General features: G+C 41.6%; 1 protein-coding gene across 1 annotated transcript in view; it reads left to right on the plus strand.

The window, feature by feature from the left end:
• The window catches only part of RIMS4 (regulating synaptic membrane exocytosis 4), a 146,075-nt gene that overhangs the window by 58,155 nt on the left and 60,088 nt on the right, over positions 1-27,832 (plus strand). The window contains exon 2 of the mRNA XM_018564701.1: positions 22,728-22,866. Within this exon, the coding sequence (XP_018420203.1) occupies positions 22,728-22,866 (139 nt within the window). The remainder of the gene's footprint in view (positions 1-22,727; positions 22,867-27,832) is intronic.

The raw sequence follows: 27,832 nt of genomic DNA on the forward strand, positions 1-27,832 counted from the left end.
ACTGTGGAGTTTATTCGTCAGAAGTGCAACATATGTAACTATGTAATGTAAGAAGGCAGGGGCTGAATTATTCCACCAGGCACCACTAGTAACTAAAATAACAATTTTCTGTGGCTTCACCCTTTAAAGCAAACCTTAGCTTTACTCACGCAAGAAAAAGCAACATATTCACTCAAATGCCAGGTCCACCATCAACACATATCCAACTTTCCTTTGCTCTCCTTCTGCTCTGTTCAGCCACTGGTGGTGAAGAAAAATACCAGGTGCCTACTGGAGCAGCATGTGACTCAATTTACTTCCACCTATATGACAGCGCATGTGCTTGGCAATTAGTCACTCAGGCCCCCAGTGCTGTCACACGTAGGGGGAGGAGAAATTCCTGAGAATGTTAGGGGAGCAAAAGGAGGGTAAGAACGGGACAACATTAAAGTAAACCTCTTGCTACTCCCTGCATTGGCAAAGCACAGGTTGACTTTAAGGTATTAGAGGTGTGGTATGTTATCAAAATTTCTCCACGCTTTTCAGTGAATATTTTTGCATTTCTGATGCATAAAGAGAGTTTTGCCATATACAAGTATATATTTATTAAATGTAAAATGTTATTAAGGAAGAACACGATCAAAGGCCAGCAAATATTCAGATGCACATTTGTGTGTGTATCATAGCTTACATTTACTGCTGTTGTGAACGTAGGCTGAAAAGAATACACAGCTCAGGTCAGCATCAAAGAACATCTCTGTGACAACAAGCACAGAGGTGCATTAGAATCTGCCTTCCCAATGTAGGTGGATGTAGGTTGCAATCCAAGGTAAAGCACACCTAAAAGCCTGTGTGAATGAGACACATTTTACATCAGTGGTTCTCAACCTGTGGGTCGCGACCCAAAAGTGGGTCGCAACCCACAGTTGAGGGGGCCCCCACGTGCCTTGTGCTGCTTTAGGTAAGAGGCTCCTCAGCCTTCTCCTAGCGCAGCAGTGTCAGTACTCCTAGATGGTGCTGCAGCAGCAGCGGCCGGAGAGGATCAGAGAGAGGGGAGCAGGCAGGAGTGAGGGGAGGTGAGAGCTTGATCACCACAGAGCCCACACTGGGCACCACAGAGCCCGCACTGGATGCCACCAGATAGTCCCACTAGCCAGCTGAGAGCCCACATAGCCTCCAGAGAGCCCACACAGATACCAGTATTGGTGCATCCCTAAATTTTATGGCTGGGGGTCACCACAACTTGGCAAATGTTACCAAGGGGTCCTGGCCCTAGAAAGGTTGAGAACCACTGTTTTACATGGTGAAAGCGATACAGAAACACCCACATTACTCTCAGGAAATGTATGAATCAGTCAATTCTGGTTCCTAAAACTAGGCTACAGAGGGAGGCAAGGTTGGTCTTTGACGCTGGGGCTACGTTAACAGGTCAAGACCATAGTAAAATTGTCCACAGATTACTGTATGAAAAACACTTCTACTGAATGTTAATTTTTACAGGTAAATGATAAACTGGCCTGTTCCAAGGAGGACCCCATGGAAAGTCTTTGACAAGACGTGTCTCCATCCTTTATTAGCTCAAAGACTAGTAGCCCTGCAACCCTTATATGATGTTAAAATTAATACATTTGATCATTCCCTCACTCCTGAGACTAGTGTGAGTGGTAAAACCATATTCAGCAATTATAAAAAGCAATTTCTTTGAAGTATTCAGCAAAGCAAAACACAGTGTAATTGAAAAATAGAACCAAGAAAGCAGCAATTAGTAAGCACATCTGCTGTGTGGGAACGTTCTGTAAGAGGAAACAGGATACAATTGAGGTTAATGTCCCCAAAATCTCTTGTAGGTGGCAATCCATCTGCGACCTGTCACAGCAGGCTCGTGCCATCAGAGTTAAGTCTATTCCTGTAGAATCAGGTTTATTGATAATTTGGTTCAGTTGTGTAGGATATTTGTAGACGTTTGTGGGTTACAGGAATACTGTACTGCTTCTAACGGCTTGCATGTAGCCATTTGTAAATGGATATGAAATAGTTTACATGGACATTTGATGCTTCAAAAAGGACATGGGGTTGTATGGCAAGCTCTAACACATGCTTGTGATGAGTTAAGCAAGTGCTTGGCAAACGTTTTGATGTTCACCAGCACCTAACTATGTTAAACAGTACATACAGAATCATGAAAATGAACATCAGAAGCTTCTTAAATATAAATTGAAAAGTTTTTTTCGAATCCCATTGACTTTTATTACAGACATGAGGAAGTGTCCACATGTTTAACACCTGCCAAACATTGCTAGCAATGTCCATATCAAAGGACAGTGACACAAAGCAACACAAGCGCTTTTTTTAATCTAGAATGTTCAATAGAATTGAAGAGGCTGCAGGGACCAGTCATGTTGCCCGAAGGCAGCCAGTGGGAGCATGGATCAGGTAAATAAATTTACAATACTCCAGCCTCTAGACAAAAATGAGCACCTAACCCATGAAGTATGTTTTTTTTGTCCATTGATGGGCTGTAAAGTAGAACAGAAGCCAAAACATCTTTTAGTTTTGGATAGAGTAACCCGCCAGCTTTTTGTAGCCATTTGTGCCCCATTTCTCTTCATTTCCTGTCCAATAGTTACAACAGGAAATCTCTCCAAACAGAGGGAAATCCCTGTTGGTCAGCAGGGTCACCAGAACTAGTGTCCCCATTGAAACATTTCCCATCTATTCCATTTCTGGTGACAACCCAAAATCGATCAGTGATAATGGACAAATATATGATAATCACCAGCACACACAAAGCATACTCTTTGATCCTTATTCAGTTTATTCAATCATCATCAGTTTTCGCCATAAATGCCAACATTTTGGGACCGCACATCTTATATTTATGTTGGAGTTTTCACAAGGCGCCATCCATATCGTTACTGTGAGCACCACCAGCGCTGTATGGATGCAGGTGATTCACAACACTTTCAGCAATAAAAACCTGATTGGGGTTGTAATCCCTCGCCACTCTAAAAAAGTTTGGGCTTCAGTTGCACTATACTCTCCCAAGTTGACGCCATTTCAGGGTCGCAGGAGAGAGGTAACTCAGCACTGCAGATGTGCTCATTTCAACTGGTCCCCAGCGGAGCTCGCACTGACATCATGACTTGCAGACACTCATCTGAGTCCTGAAAGACCCCAGGCACCAGACAGCCAATAGGAAATGTCCATGTCACTCAGACGGTGGCACTCATTATCAGACTTCATTCTCTGTCTTTGTAACAAAAAAGAGACTGCTCTACATAAGATGGGCTGCAAGAGATAAGTGAGGAAAGAGTATAAAAATGTTTTTAAAACATTATTTTTACATTGGTACATGTCCACCCATGGCAGTGTCCACCTGTCCATGCTTTTTTTCTAACCAAAGCTTGCAAATCAGATTTGAAAAAGCCCAGAAAAAAGCAAGATTTAGCTCACATAGACTTCAATGGGGTTTGGCGCTATATTACTTATTTGCAAACTTACTGCTGGGCTCACCGAACATCTAGCAAACCAAATATTGCCTGGTTTGCTCATCACTGCCGGCTATCGTGCTGGACATCTGGGAATTGCCAGCAAATGCAGGGGAGGAGGAGAAGGTGCCAGTGAGGGAGAAGAGCTTTACTACACATACTTTGACTACTTTTTTTGGGCATGTGTGGCACACCAAAGTTCCATCACTGGTAAAACATTTTTAAATATAAACTGACATAACAAATGCAGCTGTTAACTATTATGTATTTCTACCTCAATTACTGTGGGAAGAGCGGTCATTTATGCAAGTAGTGAAAGCCAAGCATCACCTAGGACCCCAGCCCAAATTAGCTTCCAGCTCTGCTCGACTCCTGGCCAGAGTTGAGTTGAGTATGCTGTCAGTTTGGGGAGCTTATGTTTCTATATTGCAGCAGGTTAGGTTGTTGGAGGGTGCATTTTGGTTACAATAGAGGGATGCTTCTAGCAGTGCATTGCCAACCCACAAGTCGACAAGTTAGTTGCATGGAAACTGTGCCATTGAAAATCACGGTACAACATTCCACTTGCTGTTTCTGCAAAATTACTGTGAAAGCAGAGATGTGGAATTGGGACCTAGTTTTGTATGTAAAGGTTTTCATTTATCTAGGTCATGGTATACTGTGGCTTGAAGTAATAAGTCTCATTCAACTGGACTAGTTCTGGTATGATGAAGACGTTTCACTTCTTATCCAAGCAATTTCTTCAGCTTTAGTGACACAACTTCAACATTATAAAACAAGCCCTCTTCTTTGTGTCTAAATACTACTAGCCCTAGTTTTCGTTTGTTTTCGTAAGCTACACATATTTGTCTTTTACACTGTGGAAAATTAACCAATGCCCATGCTTAGCACACTGATTATTTGATATTATCATATGGCATTATATGATCAATGATCATCAATGATATGTCATTGACTAGGGTTGATTTACTAAAGATACATAGGCTGTTCACTTTGCACAGGAATTTGCCTTGTACGCGATTGGATATTCTTTGCAAAATTAATTTTCACCACATTCACTAAAGGGAAACTTCCCTTGTGACGTGAACAGCCTATATGCCTTTAGTAAATCCACTCCTATTTTACACAATGAAGTACTGCACCAACACATACGCATTGCAAGGTCCGATTGCACCAAATAAATGCCCTATTGATCAATATCCATTAACCCAGTGGCTAAGGGTCTACAGTCCCCCAATAACTTCCCTTGTGACGTGAACAGCCTATATGCCTTTAGTAAATCAACTCCTATGACTCAGTTATCCTATTTTACACTATGAAGTACTGCACCAACACATACGCATTGCAAGGTTCGATTGCACCAAATAAATGCCCTATTGATCAGTATCCATTAACCCAGTGGCTAAGGGTCTACAGTCCCCCAATAACATGGGCCTGAGGGCTGCTGCACTTCCTTTTCCTACATTAAGTTTACAATAATGGCTAAGCTGCATGCACATGGTAGGAGATAAACATATTTTCCAGTGACATAAACGCTGTCCTTTTTTCTAAAAAAAGTTGCCTCTTTTCATGTATGTACCAATTCAAATTTTGCAAGGCCTGATCCTAAATCTGTAGCTCTAATGTGGAATGATTCCAAGTATGATAGATAAATTAGGCGTATTTTCCTACAGCCCATCTGTTAGTGCTTTACATGTTCAGTGGAGCCAGGAGTTCATGTGCTGAGTGACTCAGTGTCATGCACAGGACAGCTGAGAATGTGGCAGACTTGATGCTTTTTCACTGTTAGCAGTATTTCATTAATCACCTCGGTTTATATCAGCAATTGCTGTCTCTCAGACACCTGCCCTGAGTAAGGACTGGAGTGACTGACAGCTAACTGACTATATGGTGTGTGGTATTAAGAGAGAGAGAGAGTAGAAATCCCTTATTGTGGCCACAGAAAGTGTGTAGTCCCAGAAACTCTGTTACCTAAACTGATCTCTGGTTTGATTTACACATGTTTTGCCACTGTGTCGCGCCTTCAGGAAGCACCACCTTTCTCTAGTGGTTGCAACACTTTACGGAGTGCAGCCCAGAATTATACTTCTACTTGGGGTGTCTGGAAGAGTTATTTCATCAGTCACCATCCAATGGTGGGGGAGGAATGGGAACCCTAAGAAGACTGGGAAAAGATGGCAAAGCTGAGCGATATGTAAGATGGGACTGTTTTGATCTGTCAGCCAGGTGAGTCTGCCATAATGTGCAAATGCCATGAATGTCTGCACATTATGGCAAGAGCAGTGGGCCTAAAATTCCACTTTAAGCTGAAACTCAGATTTGTTCTCCAACTTATGGCTAATGTAGGAATTTATTTATGAGTTTGATTTATATTTTGTGTGTTTTATAGGTGCCAGGCCCAATAAAAAAAATGTATACAACTTATATTTATTATATAGATAAAATCTATCACTAGTGTGTACTTATTGACCATAAATATTGCCAGCTATACCCCTTCTAGCAATTTCTATGTGCATATTGCTCAAAAGCAAGGTTGTATCAAATCTGAGTGGCATTTAGCAAACTATTATTTTTTTGCTATATATATTATTACGTTGGGTAATCAAGTGAATCGGTACCAGCATCTAGGTAGATAATTGCATAGTATAGATTTAAAAAATCATCAATAAGTTACACGGGGGAGACAAATGTCTACAGCTCTAGTTGCAGTGAATTTCCATCATCCCCCTTGGTAACTCTAAACTGGACTGCATTGCTCAGATGAAAGATCCCAGGCTGGGCACTTGTAATTCAGTAGAAAAGGATACAACCAGAATTTAGAAAGTTAGCATCACTGACCAAAGTAATAGTCCTTTAGACGAAGGCTGAACTAAGTAAAGCAGAATTTCGGGGGCCATTCTGGAAAATATTTGAGCCAGGAGGCAAAATTTAGTGCTAGCCTGACAAATTGGATCAAGAGTGGTGCTGGATATGAAAAAGTTGTAATATTTAATGTGGAAACCTTGTAGCTTCCAGTAGGTGTGGTTATTAGGCAGCTCCTTGGGCAGGCAAGGGGACACTTTGTTAAAAACATGAAGAACAACAGATAATGGATTGTCAAATGAATGAATAGAATTGACAGGTATAATAAGTAAATATGTACCCACCCATATTACTGCAGTGGTGAATGACATTATAATATCAGCTCAAGATTCCATTTAACAACAGTGTTAGTGAGCAGACAGCAGAATTGTGGCTGCCTGGTACAATGCCATTGTTTTCCTGTCCTGTCTTCTGCTTCCACTCCTGAGGAGGAAGCAATGCTATGCTCCGAAGCCCGTTGAGTTTGAAATAAAGAAAGTTTACCATTATACCAACTAGATGGGGGAAGTTTTTCCAAGAAGACCCTCCCTCTTTAGGATCTTTTATGTGCCATTTATTTGCCGTGGATTGAAACACTCACCATTATCCGAGGGTGAGCCTTCCTGGTGGGTGTGTAATCCATTTGTACCAAGTGGATACACTTAGAGAAGACTTTTTTTCTTCAAATATATCTATATATCTATATATCTATATACAGTATATACATATATAGATATATATATATATATATATATCTATATATGTAAAAATATTCTGTTGGAGGATTTCTGCGGAATTCGCATTCTGCAATTATTTCACATTTACACATCCCAACTGTAAAGTGTTTACCTTGAAATAAAATAATTTTGATCAGAGGTGCTTCTGTGCTCAATTTTATCCCTGCTCAAGGTGGATGGACACTTTTTAGCAGCTTTTCTGTTTACTAAAACACCTGGAGAAATGCCCCTATTTGTAGTGGTTTATTTTGTAAAAGATTTGTACTAGTACTGTGTTTCCAAGACCAGAAACTGTAATCATCATAAAATGAAAGATATTAAACCACACAAGAGCTACAAATCACTAGTTATTTAAAAAAAAAAAAAAAAAAATGAAAAATGGAATCTAAAAGTTATATATTTTACACATGTTAGAACATCAGTACCTGGTGTAAATGTTATGTAGCCCATCTTAACGAGCTGTCAGCCTTGTACTTTGCATGCATTAAATCTAAATATAACCAAGATGTACATTTCATATTTCTCTATTGGCAGAATAAATCAGGGAATGCAATGTTACTGTCTTGGTGGCTGAATTACTGCACCCGTTAAACATCTCTGCTGCTCTCCAAAAGCACATATTATATTATCAATAAAATAAAATGACTGCCTTTGTGCACTGCTGCAGCAGGAAAAAGAAGGCAAAGGTCCAGGCTTAGTGACTGCGTGTTAAAGATTTATGACATTAGTAAATGTGTGCCAATACATAAATGGGTTAAAGTATGTGTTACCCCAAAAAATAAGAATCCACATATGTGTTTGGTAATTCATATACTTCTGAGTAAGGGTAGCCTGTAATGTTTTTATTTTGTATTTTGGTTCTAAATACCTGGACCTCCTTATTTCTTGCTTCAAACTGTATACACGCCAAACATGGAAGCAGATCCATACTGGTGTGATCAGTTTGCATGCCTGAGATCTCTGCTAGAAGCTACAGGATGCCATGTCAGCGCATGGCATCCTGTGTCTCCTGTAGTCCGTTTTGCAGGCACACCTCCCCACCCGCAGCAACCTACTCTGGCTCAGCATTGGTACTGTGGATGGAGGTGGAGGGATACACCTACTGCATCAGTGTTACCCTTGGCCTGCTCCTCCTCCCCACTGATTGACAGGCATTATCACTGTCAGTGGAGGTGGAGTGCAACACTTACTGCAACAGCATTTCCCTAGCCCTGCCGCTCCTCTCCACTGATTAACAAGCATTGGCACTGTGAATGGAAGGCCACACCTATTGCAGCAGCATTACCCTAGCCCCACCCTTCCTCTTCACTTATTGACAGGCAGTATCGGTGTGAATGAAGATGGAGGGCCACACCTACAGCAGCAATGTTACCCTAGCCCTGCCTCTCCTCTCGACGGCTAGACAGGCAATGCCACTGTGAATGGAGATGGAGGGCCACACCTACTGCAGCAGCGTTACCATAGCCCATACCCTGTTCTCCATGGATTCACAGGCATTATCACTTTGAATGGAGATGGAGGGCAAAACACACATACTGCAACAGAATTACCCTAGCCCCACCCCTTGTCTTCACTGATTGACAGGAATTATCACTGTGAATGGAAATGGAGGGCCACACAACATTACCCTAGCCCTGCCCCTCCTCTCCACTAATTGACAAGCTTTGGAAATTTTGGCATTGCATTAAAGATCTCCTCCCAGTCTGCCTGTTTTTGTTTTTTTTAATCAGCCCTCAATTTTTCCTGCCATTTACTCATGGCTCCTTGTCGGCAGTCCAACCAAGAACAGCAATTGAAGATTATGTTTTTTTTCCTTTCCCAGGAAGTTAATCTGGGATCCCTTTTAAGGGATGTACAATTCGGGGGGTCTTTTATACGTGTTAGAATATAAGTGTGTTACTGAGCTATAGCTGAGATCTGGAGACACAGTGAATTACAATCAAACATCGCTCTCTGGTTAGGAACCATGTTCAGACTTACAGTTGTTATATCATCTGCTGCCTTTCTGGAAATTATATGACCTCAAATATACGAGCAGCATACCTCAAAGGGACTTAAGAATCATGAATATTTTGCATTTTAGTTATTTGTTGCTGTAAATGTTGCATTGTGGGTCCACCATTTTTGTTTTGTTTGCATCAAGTACTTTTTATAAAACAGGTTCTACAAACAAACAAATACATCACAAAATGATGCGCTCATCTGCTATTGCCCCAGTCCCACCCCGCGGGTGAGGGGAAAAGCATGCCAATACATCAGCGCCAAAGGTAGACATCCAAGGCTACAGAGAAGCATAATAACCAATGTATACAAGTGCAATATCGACAAGTACATGATAAATGAATGGCAAACTTTTACAGCAGACAGCAGTGTTTGAGTCACCATTGGGAACCCATGGGGCATATCATGACAAACTATCCGTCCAGGCCTTTTACAAGCTTTTGCTGATATGACCATTTTATTTCCTTTGGTTAGCAAGACTAATCAGACATTTTTTTATGTTAACTCAATAAAAAATGTTTTAATTTTCATTAGACCATACTCTAATTTCTTTATCTTTTCTCCTAACTTGATTTCACCAACAAGAATTGTTGGAGTACTTGATTTGACTTGTGAGATATATTTGGACAGGAAACAAAATTATCATGAAGGAGAACACCTAGGGTTCTATTTATATAAAATGTGCAGAGCCATTTGTCCTGCAAATCTCTAAACATGTGGTCGGTGTGAAAAGAGGCAAAAACTAAAGTTCTTTTTTTTCAGGTTGCATGTAATGTAATACCGCACTATGGCCACTAGACGTAGCTAAGGAGCACAGGAAATACTTATTTCTTATGGTCTTCTGCTACATTTAGTGGCCATAAAGTGGTATTTTCTGAATACTACATTTGACCTGAAAAGAAAATATACTTTGAACGTTCATCTTTGCCTTTATTCACATGGAACAAATGTTCACAGAATGGCTCTGCAAATTGTTTATAAAATAGACCTCCTATTTTTTAACCCTTAATGAGACTGTTAATACGTCAGATACCCTTTTAGACAAAAGCTGTTCCACTCTCATATATAACAATCGCATGTATATCCTTATTTACAGTGTAAATATACATTTTATAATTTTCCATATCTGCCCCTACAGAATACAAATCCACCATCCTATATTACAAATAATTGGGGATTTTCTGGGTTTTAAACATTTTATCTATAAGGTGTGAATTTTTAGGGGCACATACGATGATTATCTTTTATTAATTTGATTAGAACCTTTGTCCTAAAAGAAAAAAACAACTGTTCAGTAATTGCTGAACGGCTCACACATGTGGCGGTAAAAAAACCGCACCTCTTTGATGGTGCTGTGGGGTCGCAGATCCTGGATGGTCCCACGCAGCTCTCTTTGGGCCCGTTCACAGCTATGCAGTGCATTAATCACAGGGTTCCATGTACCGCATTGGTGTGAGTGGGACCTTACTCTTCCCACTCTTATCTCTCCTGTGTCTTCCTTTTTCTCTAGTCCTAATTCTGCTTCACCAATATCCATTTTTGTTTCTTCTGAGATTGTGCCAGACAATAATTCTTCTGCCGTCCGTTCTATATATTGCTACCTACTAGATTGTGGGAGTGGCTGGGGCAGGGACTCAGGCCTTTTTTCTTTGACATTTGACAGGATAATGACTTGTACATTAAACTCCCCATTATCCAGCATTCAAGGAACCGGCAAAAAAATTAAATATCGAGGATAATATATGTCCTCAATTTGTTTTTTGCCATTGGCTTGGTGCACACTAAAAATGTCCATAGCAACTACATTTATTTGCTAAGGAAATTCTTGGTTTACATTTTGCTGCCCGCCAACGACTAGATTCCGCGGCCTGCAACAGAATGTAAACAATGGGGTGCCATAGCTAGACTGCTATTCGCTATTTCAAATTGCAATAGTAAATAGCAGGCTGGCTTTTGCACTCGCCCACTGAGCAGATCAGCAGACCTTAGAGGGAACTATTGAAATAGCCAATAGCAGTCTTGCTATTGCTCCCAGCTGCTTACATTCACCTGCCAGCTGCGGAAGCTAGCCAGCAGGTGAATGGGGGTGCAGGGCACCGTGAGGGGGTGGTATTAGCTCTCAAGCAACCAGAAACTACAGTTATCCGGCACCCACGGGGATTGGTAGGTGACGGATAACTGGGACTTTACTGTATTTTTTTATACTATATGCCTACATAATTGCTAATATTTCTGTTGTCTTTTGACTATGGTTAAGCATAACTCCTGTTCTCTTTATTTTTCTTTCTTTTAACTTGTACTTGTTTTACTAATACAACTCTTGTAAAAGAAAACAACACACCTGTTCAGATGCAAAAAAAAAGCTGTACTGACAAAAACATGGCATTTTTAACTGCCCAAGCCCTGTAGAATATTAGCTTGAATTAGACTTTTATTTGTTAGTTGCTTATGTACAGACCGTCTATAACTACTATTCCATTCAATGCTACCCTCTACAGAGGTTAACAACGATGCTGTCCAACGGTGGCTATATTACTCTACTATAAATACAGTGGAGTGACTATAGCAAGCTTCATACGGGAAGTGGGGTCAAATCACCAGATGCAAATAAAGGGAAAAAAGCCTAAATAGAGAACATTAATGCAGCCAGGGTCAGTTGTGGGGGGGGGTCTTGTATGTGTGTGAGGCCTGGGATTAATGGTCCCGGGGAAGAAAAAAATGCCCTGGGAATTGTGAAGGGAAAAATGCTCAGTGTTGGTGGTCAGTGGGAGGAAAAATACCTGTCATTATTCGTTGGGGAGAGGACAAAAATGTCCCGGTGTTAATATCTGTGGAGTACAACGAAATCCAGCACACAAAACGGGCTCCATTAAAACTCTAAATGTTTATTCCATTCTGGCAGATAAAACAGCAAGCAACAAACTGCTGACACATTTCAGCCCACAGCTCGGGCCTTAGTCACAGCATGTCTGTGGGAGTAAGAATAACCCGATACTGGTGGTCGAAAAGGGGGCAACACTGGCAGAAGATGGAAAGAACAATAGTGCCCAGTGGGGGTGGGAGGAACAATAAGGCTGAGCGAGAAGAACAAAAGTGGTCATTGGAGGATCAATGGTGCCCAGCAGGGAGAAACAATTGTGTCCAGCCAGGAGTGGTGAGGAGCAATAGTGCCCAGTGGGGGGTGGGAGAGCAGAACATTCTAGCATGTTGGAGGATTTTTATAAATAATTTTCAGTCAAGACTGGATAGCCACAGGATCCGGGTAGCCAATGCTCCTTACAAAATTATAGCTTGCCCTAACTTTTAAGGTCTTCTCTAGTTTTTGTCATTGGAGCTGGCTTCTAAAAAAAACAAACAACAAAGTCCTGCTGGTTCTTGAACTCAGTATTCATTTGTCCACCCGTTCTATGTAATGTTATTGCTTAGTCCTGAATGATTACCCAAGTCCATTCCCAAAGAAAGATTTAGTGCTTAGCCATCACAAAACTCCTCCATTTTCATCAATGTGCAATCTCATTGTTTTTTTTTTAAAATCTACAATACAATATGCACTTACAATATGCACCAGGGAGGTATTACTCATTAAGACCATGTGACTGGTAAAATATTCCTGCTTGCTAAGCAGCCATGTAATGAGTGCGCTGTGCTCCCCGTTGTCCCTGCTATGTCAGCACTTAGGACGCAACATTCCATCTGTCCCTTGCAATACCTGCCAATTACAAGACACATGGCAACGCGATGGCATCTCTTCCTGATACAGCACTACTGATATCATTCTGCAGGAAGGCTGGATAATATGCTTTGTTCAAACTCCAATTTCTTTCCCTTTGCCTGGATTCATGCATATTTTAACTTGCAACTGCATTAAAAGGATATCTATTCTCTCCAACTTGGTTATACATTGTAGGAGATGACATAACTGGGCCAATGTGCAGCCATCCCCAGACACTGCCAGCTGTAGTGCTTTCCTCTGTATATTTACTTTCGGCCTGTGTCAGCTAATTTTAACAAAGCTATTACGTTCCTACTACCTTGGTTTATTGATTTTAGCTCTTTGCTTTAAATTCCCACGTAGTGTCCACACATGTATTAGAAACTACTATCATCTCGGTCATCTGTTGGTGGTGTCAATGATGGCGATGAAAGTCTAAACAGCTCTGTTTGTACAGATTCTGAGAATTTATGTTCCCTAGCTGGTGAAGAGAAGTCACCATTGCTTTTTGTTTTTCTAGATAGACATATTAGGATGGATGACAAATGGAATGCTCGGTTCGTGTACAGTAGAGATGTAACTAATTACTATCTGGCTATAAATTTTATTGAAAGACCCAAAAGAAAGGATGAGCACAGATTTAACACAGGTTAACCTTGATCGTAACAGTGCACAAAGCTACAGATATCTGCAGATGAAGCAACCCACACACTATATCTGTGGAGGAAGCTATTGTTGTCACCCAGGCATAACTACAAACATACCTGCCTTTGTTCATCTCCATTACATGAGCAATGAGGAGATACGTAGTTTATAGGAGGAGGATAAGATTGTTTTATTCTTCCAGTTTAGCTCACATGAAGTATCAAGGATCAAAAGGTATTTACTTGAATACAGTGGTGGTGCCAGGTGGGTGCTTTGGTGTGCAATAGCATCCCAGACGTTCTGATAGCATCCTATAATCAGATACCAGTTTGCAGAGTGTGAATATCACATGGAACTTCTCTGCGGTTGAGGAGTAATACCATGGCTCCCTGCGGCTTCTGGGTTGGGAGAAATAATCTATGTGTGTGGGTAGAATGGTGCAAAGTCGGTGTGCAGATATGCGGCGCTAAGTTGCTCAATGATGTTCTATGTTTGGAATTAAAGTTCCAACGATCATAGCCAGCATGGCTCGGCTGTCAATCACAGCTCACCTTGCATTTGGGCCCGTGACACAAGCTCTATGCTGTGACCTGGAAATTTTTACTTTTTTTGATTTGTCACAGCTATCTCTAATGTCATCACAAATAAAAGTGGAGCATGTTATGTGTACATTATTTATTCTTCTGGTAGATTGCAACCAAAGCGCAAGCCGTTTCCAGATTCCCCTTTTTAATGCATTCTTTCTCCATTTTGTATAGGATCGTCTATTTGTATGTAAGTGTATGTGTGCTCCACTGATAGAATTTCATCGAGGGCAGAAATAAATGTGAATGGTTCTCGTTTCATAGTTACATAGTATTTGAGATTGAATAAAGACATAGGTCCATCAGGTTCAACCTGTCTGTGTGAGTTTGTGCGTGTGTGTGTGTGTGTGTGTGTGTGTGTGTATATGAGTCCCTGAGTGGTCTAGTTTTTAAGAGTACCTGCACATTAAAATGCTACAGATGTGTTGATGCTCCTAGCCTATAACTGAGTAGAGTAAAGGTTCATGTTGATGGGCGTTCTTGTCAAAAGCTTCTGAACTGACATGTATTCTTTATAAAGCAATAGGATTTTGCTGATCTGTGTTTGACATGCATTCCAAATGCACATCAAATGGAGAAAAACATTGTCTGTTTGCATGAGCCCTAAATGTTACTCTTTACATATCTGATTTCACAAAAATGAATTACAATGCAGTCTTCTAACTGTCAATCTCAAATAGGGATTCAGGCGACATAAATTAAATTAGCATTTTGGTTTTTCATTTACCTTCTTTCGTTTCCATGGTAGATAAACAGCCCTGGTACAGCCTAATGAAGTGTGTGTGTTTACACAGTGTCTCATAATGAATTATAGAGGGTGCTGTGCACTAGGCTGTGTATAATTCTGACATGCTGTACACACTTCTGACACCTGCACTCTGAATATAACACACTCTTGACCCCTGTACTTTGTACATTACATACACTTGACTCCTGCACAATACATACACCTGACCCCCAAAATCTGTGCACTGCACATTGAATATAACACACTCTAGACCCCTGCACTCAATACGTTTGCATAACACACTCCTGACCCCCTGCACTCAATACATTACATATTGCTGACACCTACACTCTATGTTACATACTCCTGACCCCTGCATTTTGCAAGTTGCATACCCGTGACCCCAGCACTCTGCACAATATAATTTCCTGACCCCTGTACTCAGTACATTACATACTTCTGACCCCTGCACACTGTACATAGCACACTACCGGCCCCTGCACTTGTACATTACACACTCCTGGCCCCTGCACTCTATACGTTACACACTCCTGGCTTTTGCACACTGTACGCTGCACACTCCTTGTCTCTGCACGTTACACACTCTTGGCCCCTGCACGTTACACACTCTTGGCCCCCTGCAGCCTGTACTTTACACACTCCTGACCTGTAAACTCTGTATGTTGCATACTCTTTTCCCTGCACTCCACTCAATACATACGCTAAACCCTGCTCTTTGTACATTACATACTCCTGCACTCTGTAAATGACACACTCCTGACCCCTGCATTCTATGCATTATGCTGTACATTGCATAGTCCTGAATGCTACCCTCTATAAAATGTTTAGAACATTACAAACACCCAACCTCTGTATAGTTCTATCTAAAAAATGTTTAACTATTTTATAAAATGTCTTCATCGAGGTAGGTTCAGACAATGTCTTAGCTCTCTGTCTATATTCTGTTTTATTGTATTAAAATGATCCTTTAGGTTTATGTATCTGTGAGACTCTGACACATAGTACAGTAATTAAGGGAAATACTGTGAACTGTGTACAGTTTATACTATAGTTATGCTCTGCTTTAATCCATGCCCAGTAGTTAGTTCACTCTGTCACGTTGCGTGTGCCCCATCCCTTTTCATTATTCTTTAGGTGTCTCCTTCTCAAGATCTGATGTTGGAAGGTCTGCAGCTTTGAGTTCAGCACACCCACATTATTTATTCTCACATTTACTCATACATACTGTTCAACATTGAACTATAAAGTAAGGCGGTTCACTTGTTGTGGGTATTGTGAACATTTAAACATTGTTTATATTGTAAAATATTGGTTGTTGTAGGAGCCTTTGTCATATTTCAGGTTGTCAGCAAAACATCACGTAGTAGAATTTCTGCTTCATTCTTCAGTATTTATAGTATTTCTTGTCCTACTATAGCTTTTCTTTATATGGCGTGTCTGCTTTTAATAAAGCTTAGCTTAATATAGACTTAGCTCCCCCACTTATACTCCTAGCACCAGCACAGCACATGCAGAAAAAAAAATTAAAACGTATGTAGAGTATGTAGTCAGTATGTAGTATGTAGAGTCCAAAGTAGTTTTTCTTTTTTTATTTACAACAGATCACCAGGATAAAATAGGCAACGTGTTTCGGGGGTCAACACAAACACCCTTCATCAGGGCTTGAAAATGATTAGATCCCTTCAGGAATGTATGGACTCAAGGATATGAGACAACAATAGATAGAGTGTGTGCAAGTAAAACAATATTTGATCGTTTTCATCTATCATGTTTCAACATTCTCATTTAGGTCAGCATGGTGGAGAAGTAGTTATGCTCGCCTTACAACTTTTGGTCCTGGGCTCGAATTGCATCTGTGGGGTATATATCTGCTCAGGTTAACTCACATAATCCAGGGTAAGGGATGGTAGACTGTCAGCTTCTTTAGGGGGCAGGACTGATTTATGTACTCTGTAAAATGCTATGTATATTCCTTTCTGACCACTTAATGGCAGTTGGATCAATGTACTGGATCATAATATTGCTGTATTAGCATTTAGTAATTATAACTTTGGAAATTATCAGTTGCAAAGCAACCAGCACTGTATGTATAGGAAATACATCATGAACACATCTCCTGAATGTATTCCAAGAACAATTTAACTTGTCTGTGTGGGAAAGAGAGATCGAAGGAAGGACGTCAGCTATCCAAACAGTATAGGGAGTCAAAAGTAGAGGACAGTGATTGTGGACATCTATCTCCTGAGCTAAGTTCTCTTTTTAAAAAAGCCAGTTCTGCTTAAAGCATTTCTAAACCCCAAAATAGGAAGTATTACATTGCACAGCTTACCAATCCCTTAAATGTGGTAGCTACATTTGTTTTCCTAGGCTTATTTCCTTTATTTTCACCTAGTGATCGGGCCAGTAACACACTTCCTGTCTCAGGATGGCTCCACTCCACTGGCGGAACTACCAGGGTCGCAGCGGTCGCAATTGCGACTGGGCCCTGGCGTTCCGCCACTTGGGGGGGTCCAGCGAGGAAGAAGAGGCCCCCCCAAGAGAGTGCCACTCCTTCACTGCCGCACAGCCGCCCGCAACATGTACGGGCAGCTGTGCGGCAGCGATGGAAGAGGCTGTCACCATATGCTGCAGGCACCGCCGGGCAGCACATTCTGCTGTGTGAGGACCCGACCCTCTTAGCCCCTCCCCCTGACCGGGGAGACGAGGAAGAGGGCCCTGCTGAGATACTAAACGCAGATGCCGGTGTTCTGTCGAGAACGCCGATGTAGTCGAATTTGCTGACCTCAGCATCTGCGCTTGCGCACAGACCAGTATTATCGAGGAAACCGGGATTTATTCACAATGTATTTTGTTTAAATCGGTAATTGTGACCGTTAATAATATTTCACCCATCATTTCCTGCCACGAAAGGCATATTATTGACGATCACAATTAACAATTACAAATGAATACTTTGTAAATAAATGCCGGTTTCCGGATTTCCAGATACTGGGTCAGCGTTCTCGACAGAACACCGGCACTAAAATTTTAAACAAGCGGCTGCCTGAGGTCCTGCGCTTGTTGGGGACCTTGGAGACAGAAGCATTGTCAATCTTTGCAGAGGGTAACGTTAGATTACTAGAAAAATTAGATATACTTGACTAACAAATTCAATCCAAACTCCAGATAACACTTTTTAAGCAGTTACAGCAACTATTTTGTTTTCCTTTTGGAACAAAGATTTTACATACATTAATAAAATCAGACCATTGTAAAAACCCCTATCAGTGTTAAATGGTCTCAACTCTCTATTGGCCACTTTTATTGGACAGCTTGATCTGTTAAAGGAAGTTGAAAAAAAAAAACCTTAAGACTGAAGCCTGGTATGCACACTTCAGATTTCAGTGTCAGCACCTTTCCGCCTAGCATTCCTTGATCAGCTGATCAAAGGAGCAGGTTGGAAAATCGTCTGAATAGATGGTTGGCCGCTAGCTTAGTTTGGGTATTCTGACAGCTGCCGCTGTCAGAATTCAAAGAGAAACAGCACGGGATTTCTCGATCAACACTCAAAAGTATTGATGGAGGAAACTGTTCTTTTTTTTCTGTTCAGCCCATGGGTTGAATGGGAAAAATAGAACTGTGTATACCTGGCATTACTGGCTGGATCACCAAGGGTGAAATAAAGAAAAAAAAGCCGGAAATTTATTTGTAATCATCAATCTATTACATTTTTGCTTTTGGGTTTAGATACACTTTAAGTCTGATTATATAAAATTATGGACTATAGAGATGAAATATAATTATATGTGTTTGACAAGGGGCTTTGTGCATAATACCTCTCGATTACAACATAATTCAACAGCCTTGTTTAAGACCAGCCCCAGTCTATGATTAGACAATCAATGAGCACCAGCACACTGAGGAGGTTATCCCGCTAAAGTGTCATCTAGTATGCATGTTCACACAATTAGACTGATAGCAGTGTGAAAAGCAAAAGAGCCCTGACAAGTGCTCTCCCTTTCTCACTTTGGTGTTGTGCTGAGTATTACAAAATACTAATATCAAAAGAGATTTAAGTACTTATGCAAGTTATATGTAGAAATACATTAAAAAAAAAAAACATACCTAGCTTAAATAGTGCTTTATATATGCCTTGAGTTTTACTTTACTTAGCCACGTTAGGGCCTTAAATGTAAGAGAAACATCTAAAAAAAAAAAAGTCAACAAGGTATCTAGGATGTATCTACTATGTCCTTTTTCTCTCTCTCTGCTCCTGTTTCCCCCGCCACTATTAACGAGAGTTGCTGGCTGTCAAAATGACTGCTAGGAATTGCTATACATAATATATCAGAAGTGGCTGTTAAAATGCAACCACTCCTGTGTAAAATGACACTTACAGATAGTCTGCAAGTGTCATTAAGTAAGGGGGTGGTTTTTGTAGTCCAAATCAGGACAACAGCCCAGGGTGACAACTCTTGATGAATTGGGTTTGCACCAAGCCAATCCTCATCACTACTCTCCACTCTAATTAAAATTAAATGAAAAGTTTTGACTTCAGTTGAACTTTCAAGTGTGGTCCTGCATCGTAGTGCTGGAAGCTGCTGGGACTCCAGTAGATCATGCAAACATAAGTGTAAAAATGTACCATTACAGTCCTAGCACCATTAAGTGTGTCCTGTACGATAGGAAATGTTGAAATTAGGTATATACATGGAGAGAAATCAAAGATGACAAAAATGCCCAGCACATAGTTAAGACCTCAGATATTTACTAAGGTCGAAAAGCAAAAATTGCATGCAAAGAGAAGACCAAAATCATCGCCATTTTGGAGGCAGAGAGGCCCCTTTCTCAGGGTGACAGACAATCTATGCAAGAAAACTATACATCTGTTTATATACCCACATTTAATTACAACCCAAACCGCCTATGTGACAAATTGATGGTCCATGCTGGGTCCAGTGCACTGCCTTGAATGCAAGTTGTCATAATGGGCTGCTTATCTGTGCAGCATCATCAAAATGTGCAATCACCAGTACCTAAAAAGGACTGCCTGTCTGTGGCCTTAACTCAACATGGAAAGCAATTTGCATTACAGACACAGGAAGTGAGCTCACTGCATGTGCCAAGGAAGTGGAAGTGACCCGTAACTATTGGAAATCAGTGTGAAAACGAAGAAGACCTATCTAATCTTGAAGATACTACATTAGACTCCACCTCGTGGTGAAAAATGAAATTACAGACAAAAAAATATTAACAAAGAGCATAGGAAAAAAAGAAAGGCTGGCCAACAAGATCTTAATGGAAAAAGGATAGAAACATGCTGGGAGCCGGATCGGCTCTGTGTCCTCTTCAATCCTTGCTGCCTCTGCTGCCTGCCTGTGCCTGTGTCAGGCACAGGGGACACAGACCGAAGCTTGCAGCCGGTGCCGAATGGGGAGGGGAGAAGCTAGGGATGCACCGCATTTTTGTTTTTGTGTTATCGGTATTTGGTCCATAGTATCATTTTGGCCAAAATGTTTTGGCAGACAAAATTTCGATGCATCCCTACGCAAAAGGCAAAAAAATTAGATCCCTAACTAATGAAAAAAACTTTATACCTATAACTTTTATATACATTTTATATCTCAGGTATAAACCATACCTATTTACTATATACACCCGGTCCTCTGGTGCATTGCTGCCAATTGCTGGCATGGGGTCTGACGGAAAAAGGATTGCATCAATTTCTTAGCAAGTGGAGTTAGTTTGTGCCCTACCACAACCTCGAAAGCAGGCAACCATCATAAAACACACACAGTACCCCATTTAGACCCATATATACATATTTCCAAAGGTTAAAGAGAATTGTTGCTGATTAATCATCCTTCAAGACAGATTTTTACTGGGGCATCTCCCTGGAATACGTTTTGAAAAATGGTATAATGAGTTAAGAGTTTATTATTGACACTGCCATATATGTTAACACTGTCTGTTTGTAAGAGGTATATGTGTAGAATATTATTTGTTTTGTCGCTATTTTCTATGAAAAAAAAGGTTTTGTTTAATTTGTACACAGTTTCTCCAAAAGACCCCTTTGTTTCTTCAACCTATGGAAATTTTGCACCAATTTCTTCTGGATTGAGTGCCCATTCACACCTGATGCGCTCCAGTGCAGCCCAGAAGCTAGACGAGGCAATTTGCCTGGTCACGGATGGGCACAGTTTGCGCTAAAATAAATGTTTTTAAGCACACCACAGTGAGACGCATCGGGCCACGGTGTGCCCATAGAGCTTAATGAAATGTCACTTGTGAAAAAAAGAAACAGTGTGATGCGGCTCGATTGAGCACTGTGCCTGGCACACGCACCCCAGCATCCATATGGTTGAGCGTGGCTGCTGGTATGAACAAGCCCTGAAGGAATGTACACCAGTGTCGTCTCCGGTTGCAAACCGTCATGAGGTCAAAAAATCACCACTTCACACACACTGTAATTGTCTCAAGGATATTTTGATCAGAACGGATCTGTTGAAGAAGTACCAAGAGGTTTTAGGATTTGGCTTCAGGTCTACTTTAAGCAGAGCTCAGCAGCGGTATGCATGCTCCCACAAGGCCTCTCTGAGAGCTGCAGAGTAATAGCTGCAGAGTAATACGTCTAACCATAGTGGCAGGGGGTGGAAATGAGGCAGGCAGCAGGAAGACTAAGGCCCCTCTCACACTGGCAGTTTGTTCAGATCTGCCTGTCAGTTTTTCATGCGGATCTGACCGCAAGCCCAGTATAACTGTATGAGCAGCCAAACTTAAACAGACCTGCGTCCATTTTCATCCAATTACCCCGACTCCGTCTAGGTCTGGAACAAAAACGGAACAGAGTTTAATTTTGGTGGACCTGATCATAACAGGTCAGAGTTATTCGGCTGTAATTAGACAAATATTTGCTTACATCTGACTTCCCATAGACTTAACTTGGGTTCGGTTAATTAAATTTTTTTTCTCCATTGCAAGATGGAGGGAAAAACTGAATGGGTGTCACAAAAGTGGCATCTGTTCCCTACTTCTCTGATCAGCAGTGGGTCTGTGCACAGCTCCCCTGCTGATCGCAAAGGACAGTGCCCGTGTGAAAGGGGCCTAAGGGACCTGACACTTCTGGAAGTGTTGGATTAGGGTTATTCTAGCAGTACTGATGACCAAACTGTACAGTTTAATTATGCAGAGGGGCAAATTGTGAGTATGATCTTTGCCGTTACCCCAGCAATGGTAGCCACCCCTCCAAGCTCGCTCCTGTGATGGACTACAATCTCAATACAAATTAGTAAACTGAACGTGAGATTGTTGTCCATCACAGAAGTGAGATTGGAGCGGTGGCTATTTTACAACACATACAGGGACCATGTGGAACAAAAGTAGCTCCCCTCCAGAAGGAAGGACTGTGTCAGCACCAATTCAGAGATGATTTGGGGATCTACAGCCGAGTGATACACAAATAAGATTAATTTTTCTTATTAGTTTAGGTGCTTGAATGCATTTCTAAGAATTAACTCCTGAGTTTAGTGTCACATTAAAAGTGAAAAGTCATGTGAAGAATACATTTTTAATTGGTTGCAGGGGATGGCTGCACATTCCATGCGTCTCTGTCAAAACATAATAGCTCATCTGAAAAATCCATTATCACAGAAAACATAATTAGAACATTGCATCTTAAAGGGACTATCCAGAAATGTGTCTAATTCTTGATCCAATCTATTGCTCTTGCATTAGAAAATATGCATACCTCCACTGTATACATGCCAGTATTTGTCGCACTGCAGCTGAGGAGGCTTCAAGAATCATAGTATATGAAGCCAAAAAAAATGCAGTTCTTAGAAGCGCCATTATTTCAGCTCTGATGACTTATACTACACAGATATTGCTAGTAGGAGATATAGAGCGGATCCTGTTATTTAAGTCATGGTGGCATCTTTGAACAAGCTCTTCTGAATATGTTCATTGTGTTTCACATAATTGTTATAAAAACTGTATATTTCTTGTGTCTTCCAGAAGATGGACGCAAGCTTAAAGGTGCTATTCAGCGAAGTACGGAGACTGGGCTTGCTGTTGAGATGCCAAGTCGGACTGTACGTCAAGCAAGCCATGAATCCATAGAAGATAGTATGAACAGCTACGGATCTGAAGGAAAGTAAGTTATTCAATCACCTATCCTCATGTTCTTCCAGTGAAATATTAATATATGGCATTCCTGTCATTGACCAGTATTGTAGTATATTTTACAGAAAGAGGCTTGTAATATGATGCTTTTTAAAAAGTGTGTCTACTGTAAACTTTAACCTCCTGTAATGTAAAGACAAACATTTTAGATATTTAAAGTGACTCTATCATGAGAGAAGTATGGAGGCTGCCATTGCTCGCCTCCTTCTGAAAATGATAGTTGCCTGGCCTGACTGACTTACGTTTATGCCACAGAGCCAGAATAAGCATGCTGTAGATCAGGGGACCTCAGCCTACGTCCCGCGGGCCAGATCTGGCCTGCCAGGGTCCTTAACCTGGCCGGCTCGGCCACAAGCCCCTTGCCGTAGGCGTCAGGGCCGGATTAACGTAGGGGCTAAGGGAGCAGCAGCTCCACGCCCCTATCCTAAAATAGGCCCAGCCGCCCTAAACAACATATAGCAATCAATCGGCCAGCCACCGGCGGGGTCCGGGGAGAGATCGGCATTCGGCCTGCCCCGTCTGGGTGTCGGGGAAGAGTCACAGGCCATTCCGGAAGCTTGACAGCTTCTGTGTTCAGCCTGCAAGGCTGTGCCCTTTCATCTCAGGGTGCACGCCGTGGCACAGGACGTTCGGAAGCCAAATCAAATGCCAGGCTTCCTTTAGCAACGTAACACCAGTGCGGCTGCGCCCCTCCAACTTTGGGCGCACGCCAGCACAGGCTCCTGGAGGGCGGCCAATAAAAAGAGAGCTGGGATATGGAGGGATGTTATCTCCCTGCCTCTCCCACAGCTGCATGCCGCTGTCGAGAGGTAAGACAGGGCAGTCTACGTGCCTATTCATTTTAATAAATAACAAATACTTGAGCTGTAGAAAATAATAACAAATCATGCTAGTACATGTCCCAGTCTACGAAAAATGAATTGTATTAGAACATGTTTTGTTTATTAAAGAAGTTGCTAAAAATATTTATATACAGTATACCTTCTAAATAAGGGCTTATTCACACCAATTGCGGTGCGTTCCAGAGCGGCAGCTGCTGGAACGCACAGCAATCGCTCACTAAAGTTCCCCCTTCGTTCTGGGACGGGAGGGGGCGTGACGGTGCATTGAAGTCAATGGCACCGCAGCCACGCCCCCAGTTTTTTAAACTATGATCCTGCCCCCAACAATGTTTGAGGGACAGTGAACTGGCCCCCCCTGTTTAAAAAGTTTGAGGACCCCTGCTGTAGATAAATGCCAGAAAAGTGTCAGAACTCCTGATATCTGTACTTATTCTGGACCAACGACTCAGACAACGCTGAAGCTAAGCCTTGAGAGCCAGCATGAGAGCCAGGGAACCAGCATTCTCTAATAGAGAGTTCAGAAATGGCACCCCCATTGTCCTCACAGATTCTTTCTCTCTGACATATTCCCTTTAACTATGGTAATGTGCACAGGGCCGGTGCAAGGATTTTTGCCAACTCAGGCGAAGGTGCATTTTGCCGCCCCCCCCCCCAGGCGTGTGTCCGGTCTGTGTGGTGAGCGTCGTCACTCGTGTATGGAGCTGCGCACAGGCGGGCGTGAGAGGCGAGCGGGAAATTTACATTTTTGCCGACAAATCGGCCATGAAAAATATTGACAACGTTTTCCATTGTTGATTTTAATCGACTAATTGTTACAGCTCTATATTATTGCTGGGATTTTTAGTCCTTTGTAACTGCTGGTGGTATTCTCCATTGCGCTGTATAATGATTATACTGCGCTATGCAGATTACCACTGACCAGTTATAGAGGAACTACAAATCCCAGCAATAATACATTATACAGCGCAATGGAGAATACCAGCAGCTATAGAGGAATAACAAATCCCAGCAATAATATATTAACCAGCCTGTATAATGTATTATTGCTGGGATTTGTTGTTCCTCTATAGCTGCTGGTGTTCAGCATTGTGCCGCTGTATTATACAATGCACAATACAATACACAATACAATACACAATGCACAATACAATACACTTTACACAATATATTATACAATGCACAATACAATACTGTATTGTATTGTGCATTGTATATTGTATTGTGCATTGTATATTGTATTGTGTATTGTCAATACACAATACAATATACTGTATATACAATGCACAATACAATACAAAATAATACAATACAATGCAGCATACCACGTGCACTTTGTCTTTGTAACATTACATACCGCTCCCACTTCAGCCAGCTCCCAATCCCGATTCCCTATACGAGTCCGACCGTGGGTCACCAAGAGAGGGTGAAATCGCCTCCTCCTCCTCACTCGGTTCCAACAGGATGACGCCACTGCCACCACACTGCCTGCTGGTCCGGTCCGTCCGTTGCTCCGCCTCCTGCAGCCCTCGCTCCAGTCCTTCACATGCGGCTGAGCGGCCAGGGGAACCAGGGGCGGGGCCAGTTACGTCACTCACTGACGTAGCCAAGGAAGGACGAGACACTCAGTGAGACTGAGTGTCACTGAGTCTGAGACGTGAGACTGCACTGCACAGGTCAGCGCCGCATGCTTCAGATGCCGGCCACCCGCCCGCAGCGGCAGCCCACACACTGAGAGTCTGGTCTCGATCGGGCGACTTTTCCGCCCTGTTCCCTGGCGCCGTAAGGCAAGTGCCATCTTGCCTTGCGCTAGCGCCGGCCCTGAATGTGCACGTCCCTTCTCCATGAATTGTTTGCTCTTAGTTTAATATGTTTTGTTTAGGACACTTTCATTCAAATACAATAAAGATAAAAGGGCCTATTTACATATATAACATTTTACTTGTGTTTGTGAGATATCATTGTATGCTTGGCAACACTATACTTCAATTCTGTATCATAACTAAAAACAAATTTGTTGTTGTATTACTAGGCGTAGAACTGAAAAGTATAAATAGCTCTGGAGCTGAACTGCTTAAAGTGCACCTTTCCCCAGGTTATGGAAATTAAATAACTTAAAAATTCTTAAAGCTGGACTCCATCTTTAAAAATGTAGCTATACTTACATTGGTCCCGCTTGGCATAATGTAAGCATATATAAATGGTCTCTGGCAGGACACAGGGATCCTGTAATACACTGTAGTAGCCACAGTTACAACAGTGCATTACAGCGTCCTCTGGATCCAAGATGAACCACTGTCCTGTGCCGCATCCTCTGTGCTGTTAAAATACAGCAGGTTGCTCACTCAACGTAGAGGCTATTCAAAGAACACCTAGTATTTTTCACAATGAATCACAGGCATTCTCTGATTGGACAAGGGGCAGTGCCATGATATCACTGCTCTTTGTTCAATCAAAGAAAGCCTAGTATTCATTAAGAGAAATAATAAATGTCCTCTGAATGGCTGCCATGCTGACAGCACAGGGGAAGCTGCTCAGCACAGTGGCTATTCCAGGATCCGGAAAACGCTGAAGCTAATACAGTGTATGCTCAATTGCTATTGCCCTGCCAGGGAGGATTTACTGTATATATACTTACATTTTGCCAATCTTGACCAGTGTAAGTAATTATACATTTTTAAAGCTGGAGTTCAGTTTTAACTATGAGTAAAATATATTTTTAATAAGCCCTCATTGACCTCTGTAGTTGTAACTACCGTGAAGAAATTTATCTTTAAAGGTTACTACAAAGACTCTGAAGCAGGGTTTCAGTAAGGTTCTCAGAACTTACAGCTCCTGCTGTTTGATTACATTACATGGCCAGCAGGCTGCCAAGTTTCTGTTGCCATAGAAAATAAATGTAGAGGAACTGTGAATTAATTGCCTCTTACTTTGTACTTTGAGGATGATTTTTTTTCAAAATGCCTACAGATACGGAGGTCATTGAGAGCTCATTTTTAAGTTCGTTTACTGCTTATTGACAATGTATACATAATCTAATGTCCATTGTTTGGTACACTTTAAAGTTCACTTTCCTGAGAGAAATATGGAGGCTACCTTTTCAATTTCTAGTTATTTATTATACTGACCCTCTGGTTTCACTACTTTAAATGGGTAATTCCAGTTTCCTACCAAATGTGGCAAACTGAAATTACCCCCACAATCTGGTCCCCTCTGCCCTCGCCAGCTATTACTACCTTTGGGGGGACCGCCATTTTCCCCTGTTCCAGCCAGTGGACGATCTGTACACCGTACATGGCATAGTAGGCCGGTATTCTGTCTATAGAATAATGCTCGCAAATGTTGAGGATGCTTTGGTCAGCCTGGTCACCTGAATAGGAGTATGAATAGCTTGGAGGGGTGTGTGTGTGTGTGTGTGTGGGGGGGGGGGTTACAGGGGACCAATTTTGTAGGGGGTAATTCTAGTTTCCTACATTTGGTGGGAAATTGGAATGACCCTTTATCAATTATGTAAATCTGGTAAATCAATGTAAAGTCAGAAATCAGTATCTGCATATGTGTACTGGGTTGGCAAGATAAATTAGTGAAGAAAGTCAGTTAACATGACAACTTCCTCGTTTCTTTTGGAAAAGGTTTCCTTTAAAGTGGAACTTAATGCAAGACACACTTTCTGTTCTTGTGATAGGTGTTTGTGGGAAAGGAGTTGGGGGCAAATGTTCCCAATAAATACCTGGACTGCAATCCCAAAAAACTAACCATATGAGGTTCTAACCCTGCCATATGCAAAAGTAAAAAAAAAGAACAGGCTTAAATTTTTCTTTAAATCTTATTTTAAACACACAGACCTCGGTCCAGGAAGAGGGATCTTTGCCCTGGAATCGCTTATGGCTTATGTTTATTTAAACAGCATTCAGTAAAAAATGTCTTCCACAAAAGACATATATATTCATTAAATGAATGCCAGGTTTGCAAAATGTAATATGAAATAGTCTTGAAGCAGAAGTAAGCTGTATCATTGTTCATTTATTATGCTCAGTGAACTGATCTTGGAACATCTTTGGATATTATACAGCGTAAAGGGAAAATATGCAGCAGAGT

This window comes from Nanorana parkeri, unplaced genomic scaffold (genome assembly GCF_000935625.1).
Source record: "Nanorana parkeri isolate BGI_ZX_2015 unplaced genomic scaffold, ASM93562v1 scaffold773, whole genome shotgun sequence".
In the NCBI taxonomy this organism is placed as follows: Eukaryota; Metazoa; Chordata; class Amphibia; order Anura; family Dicroglossidae; genus Nanorana; species Nanorana parkeri.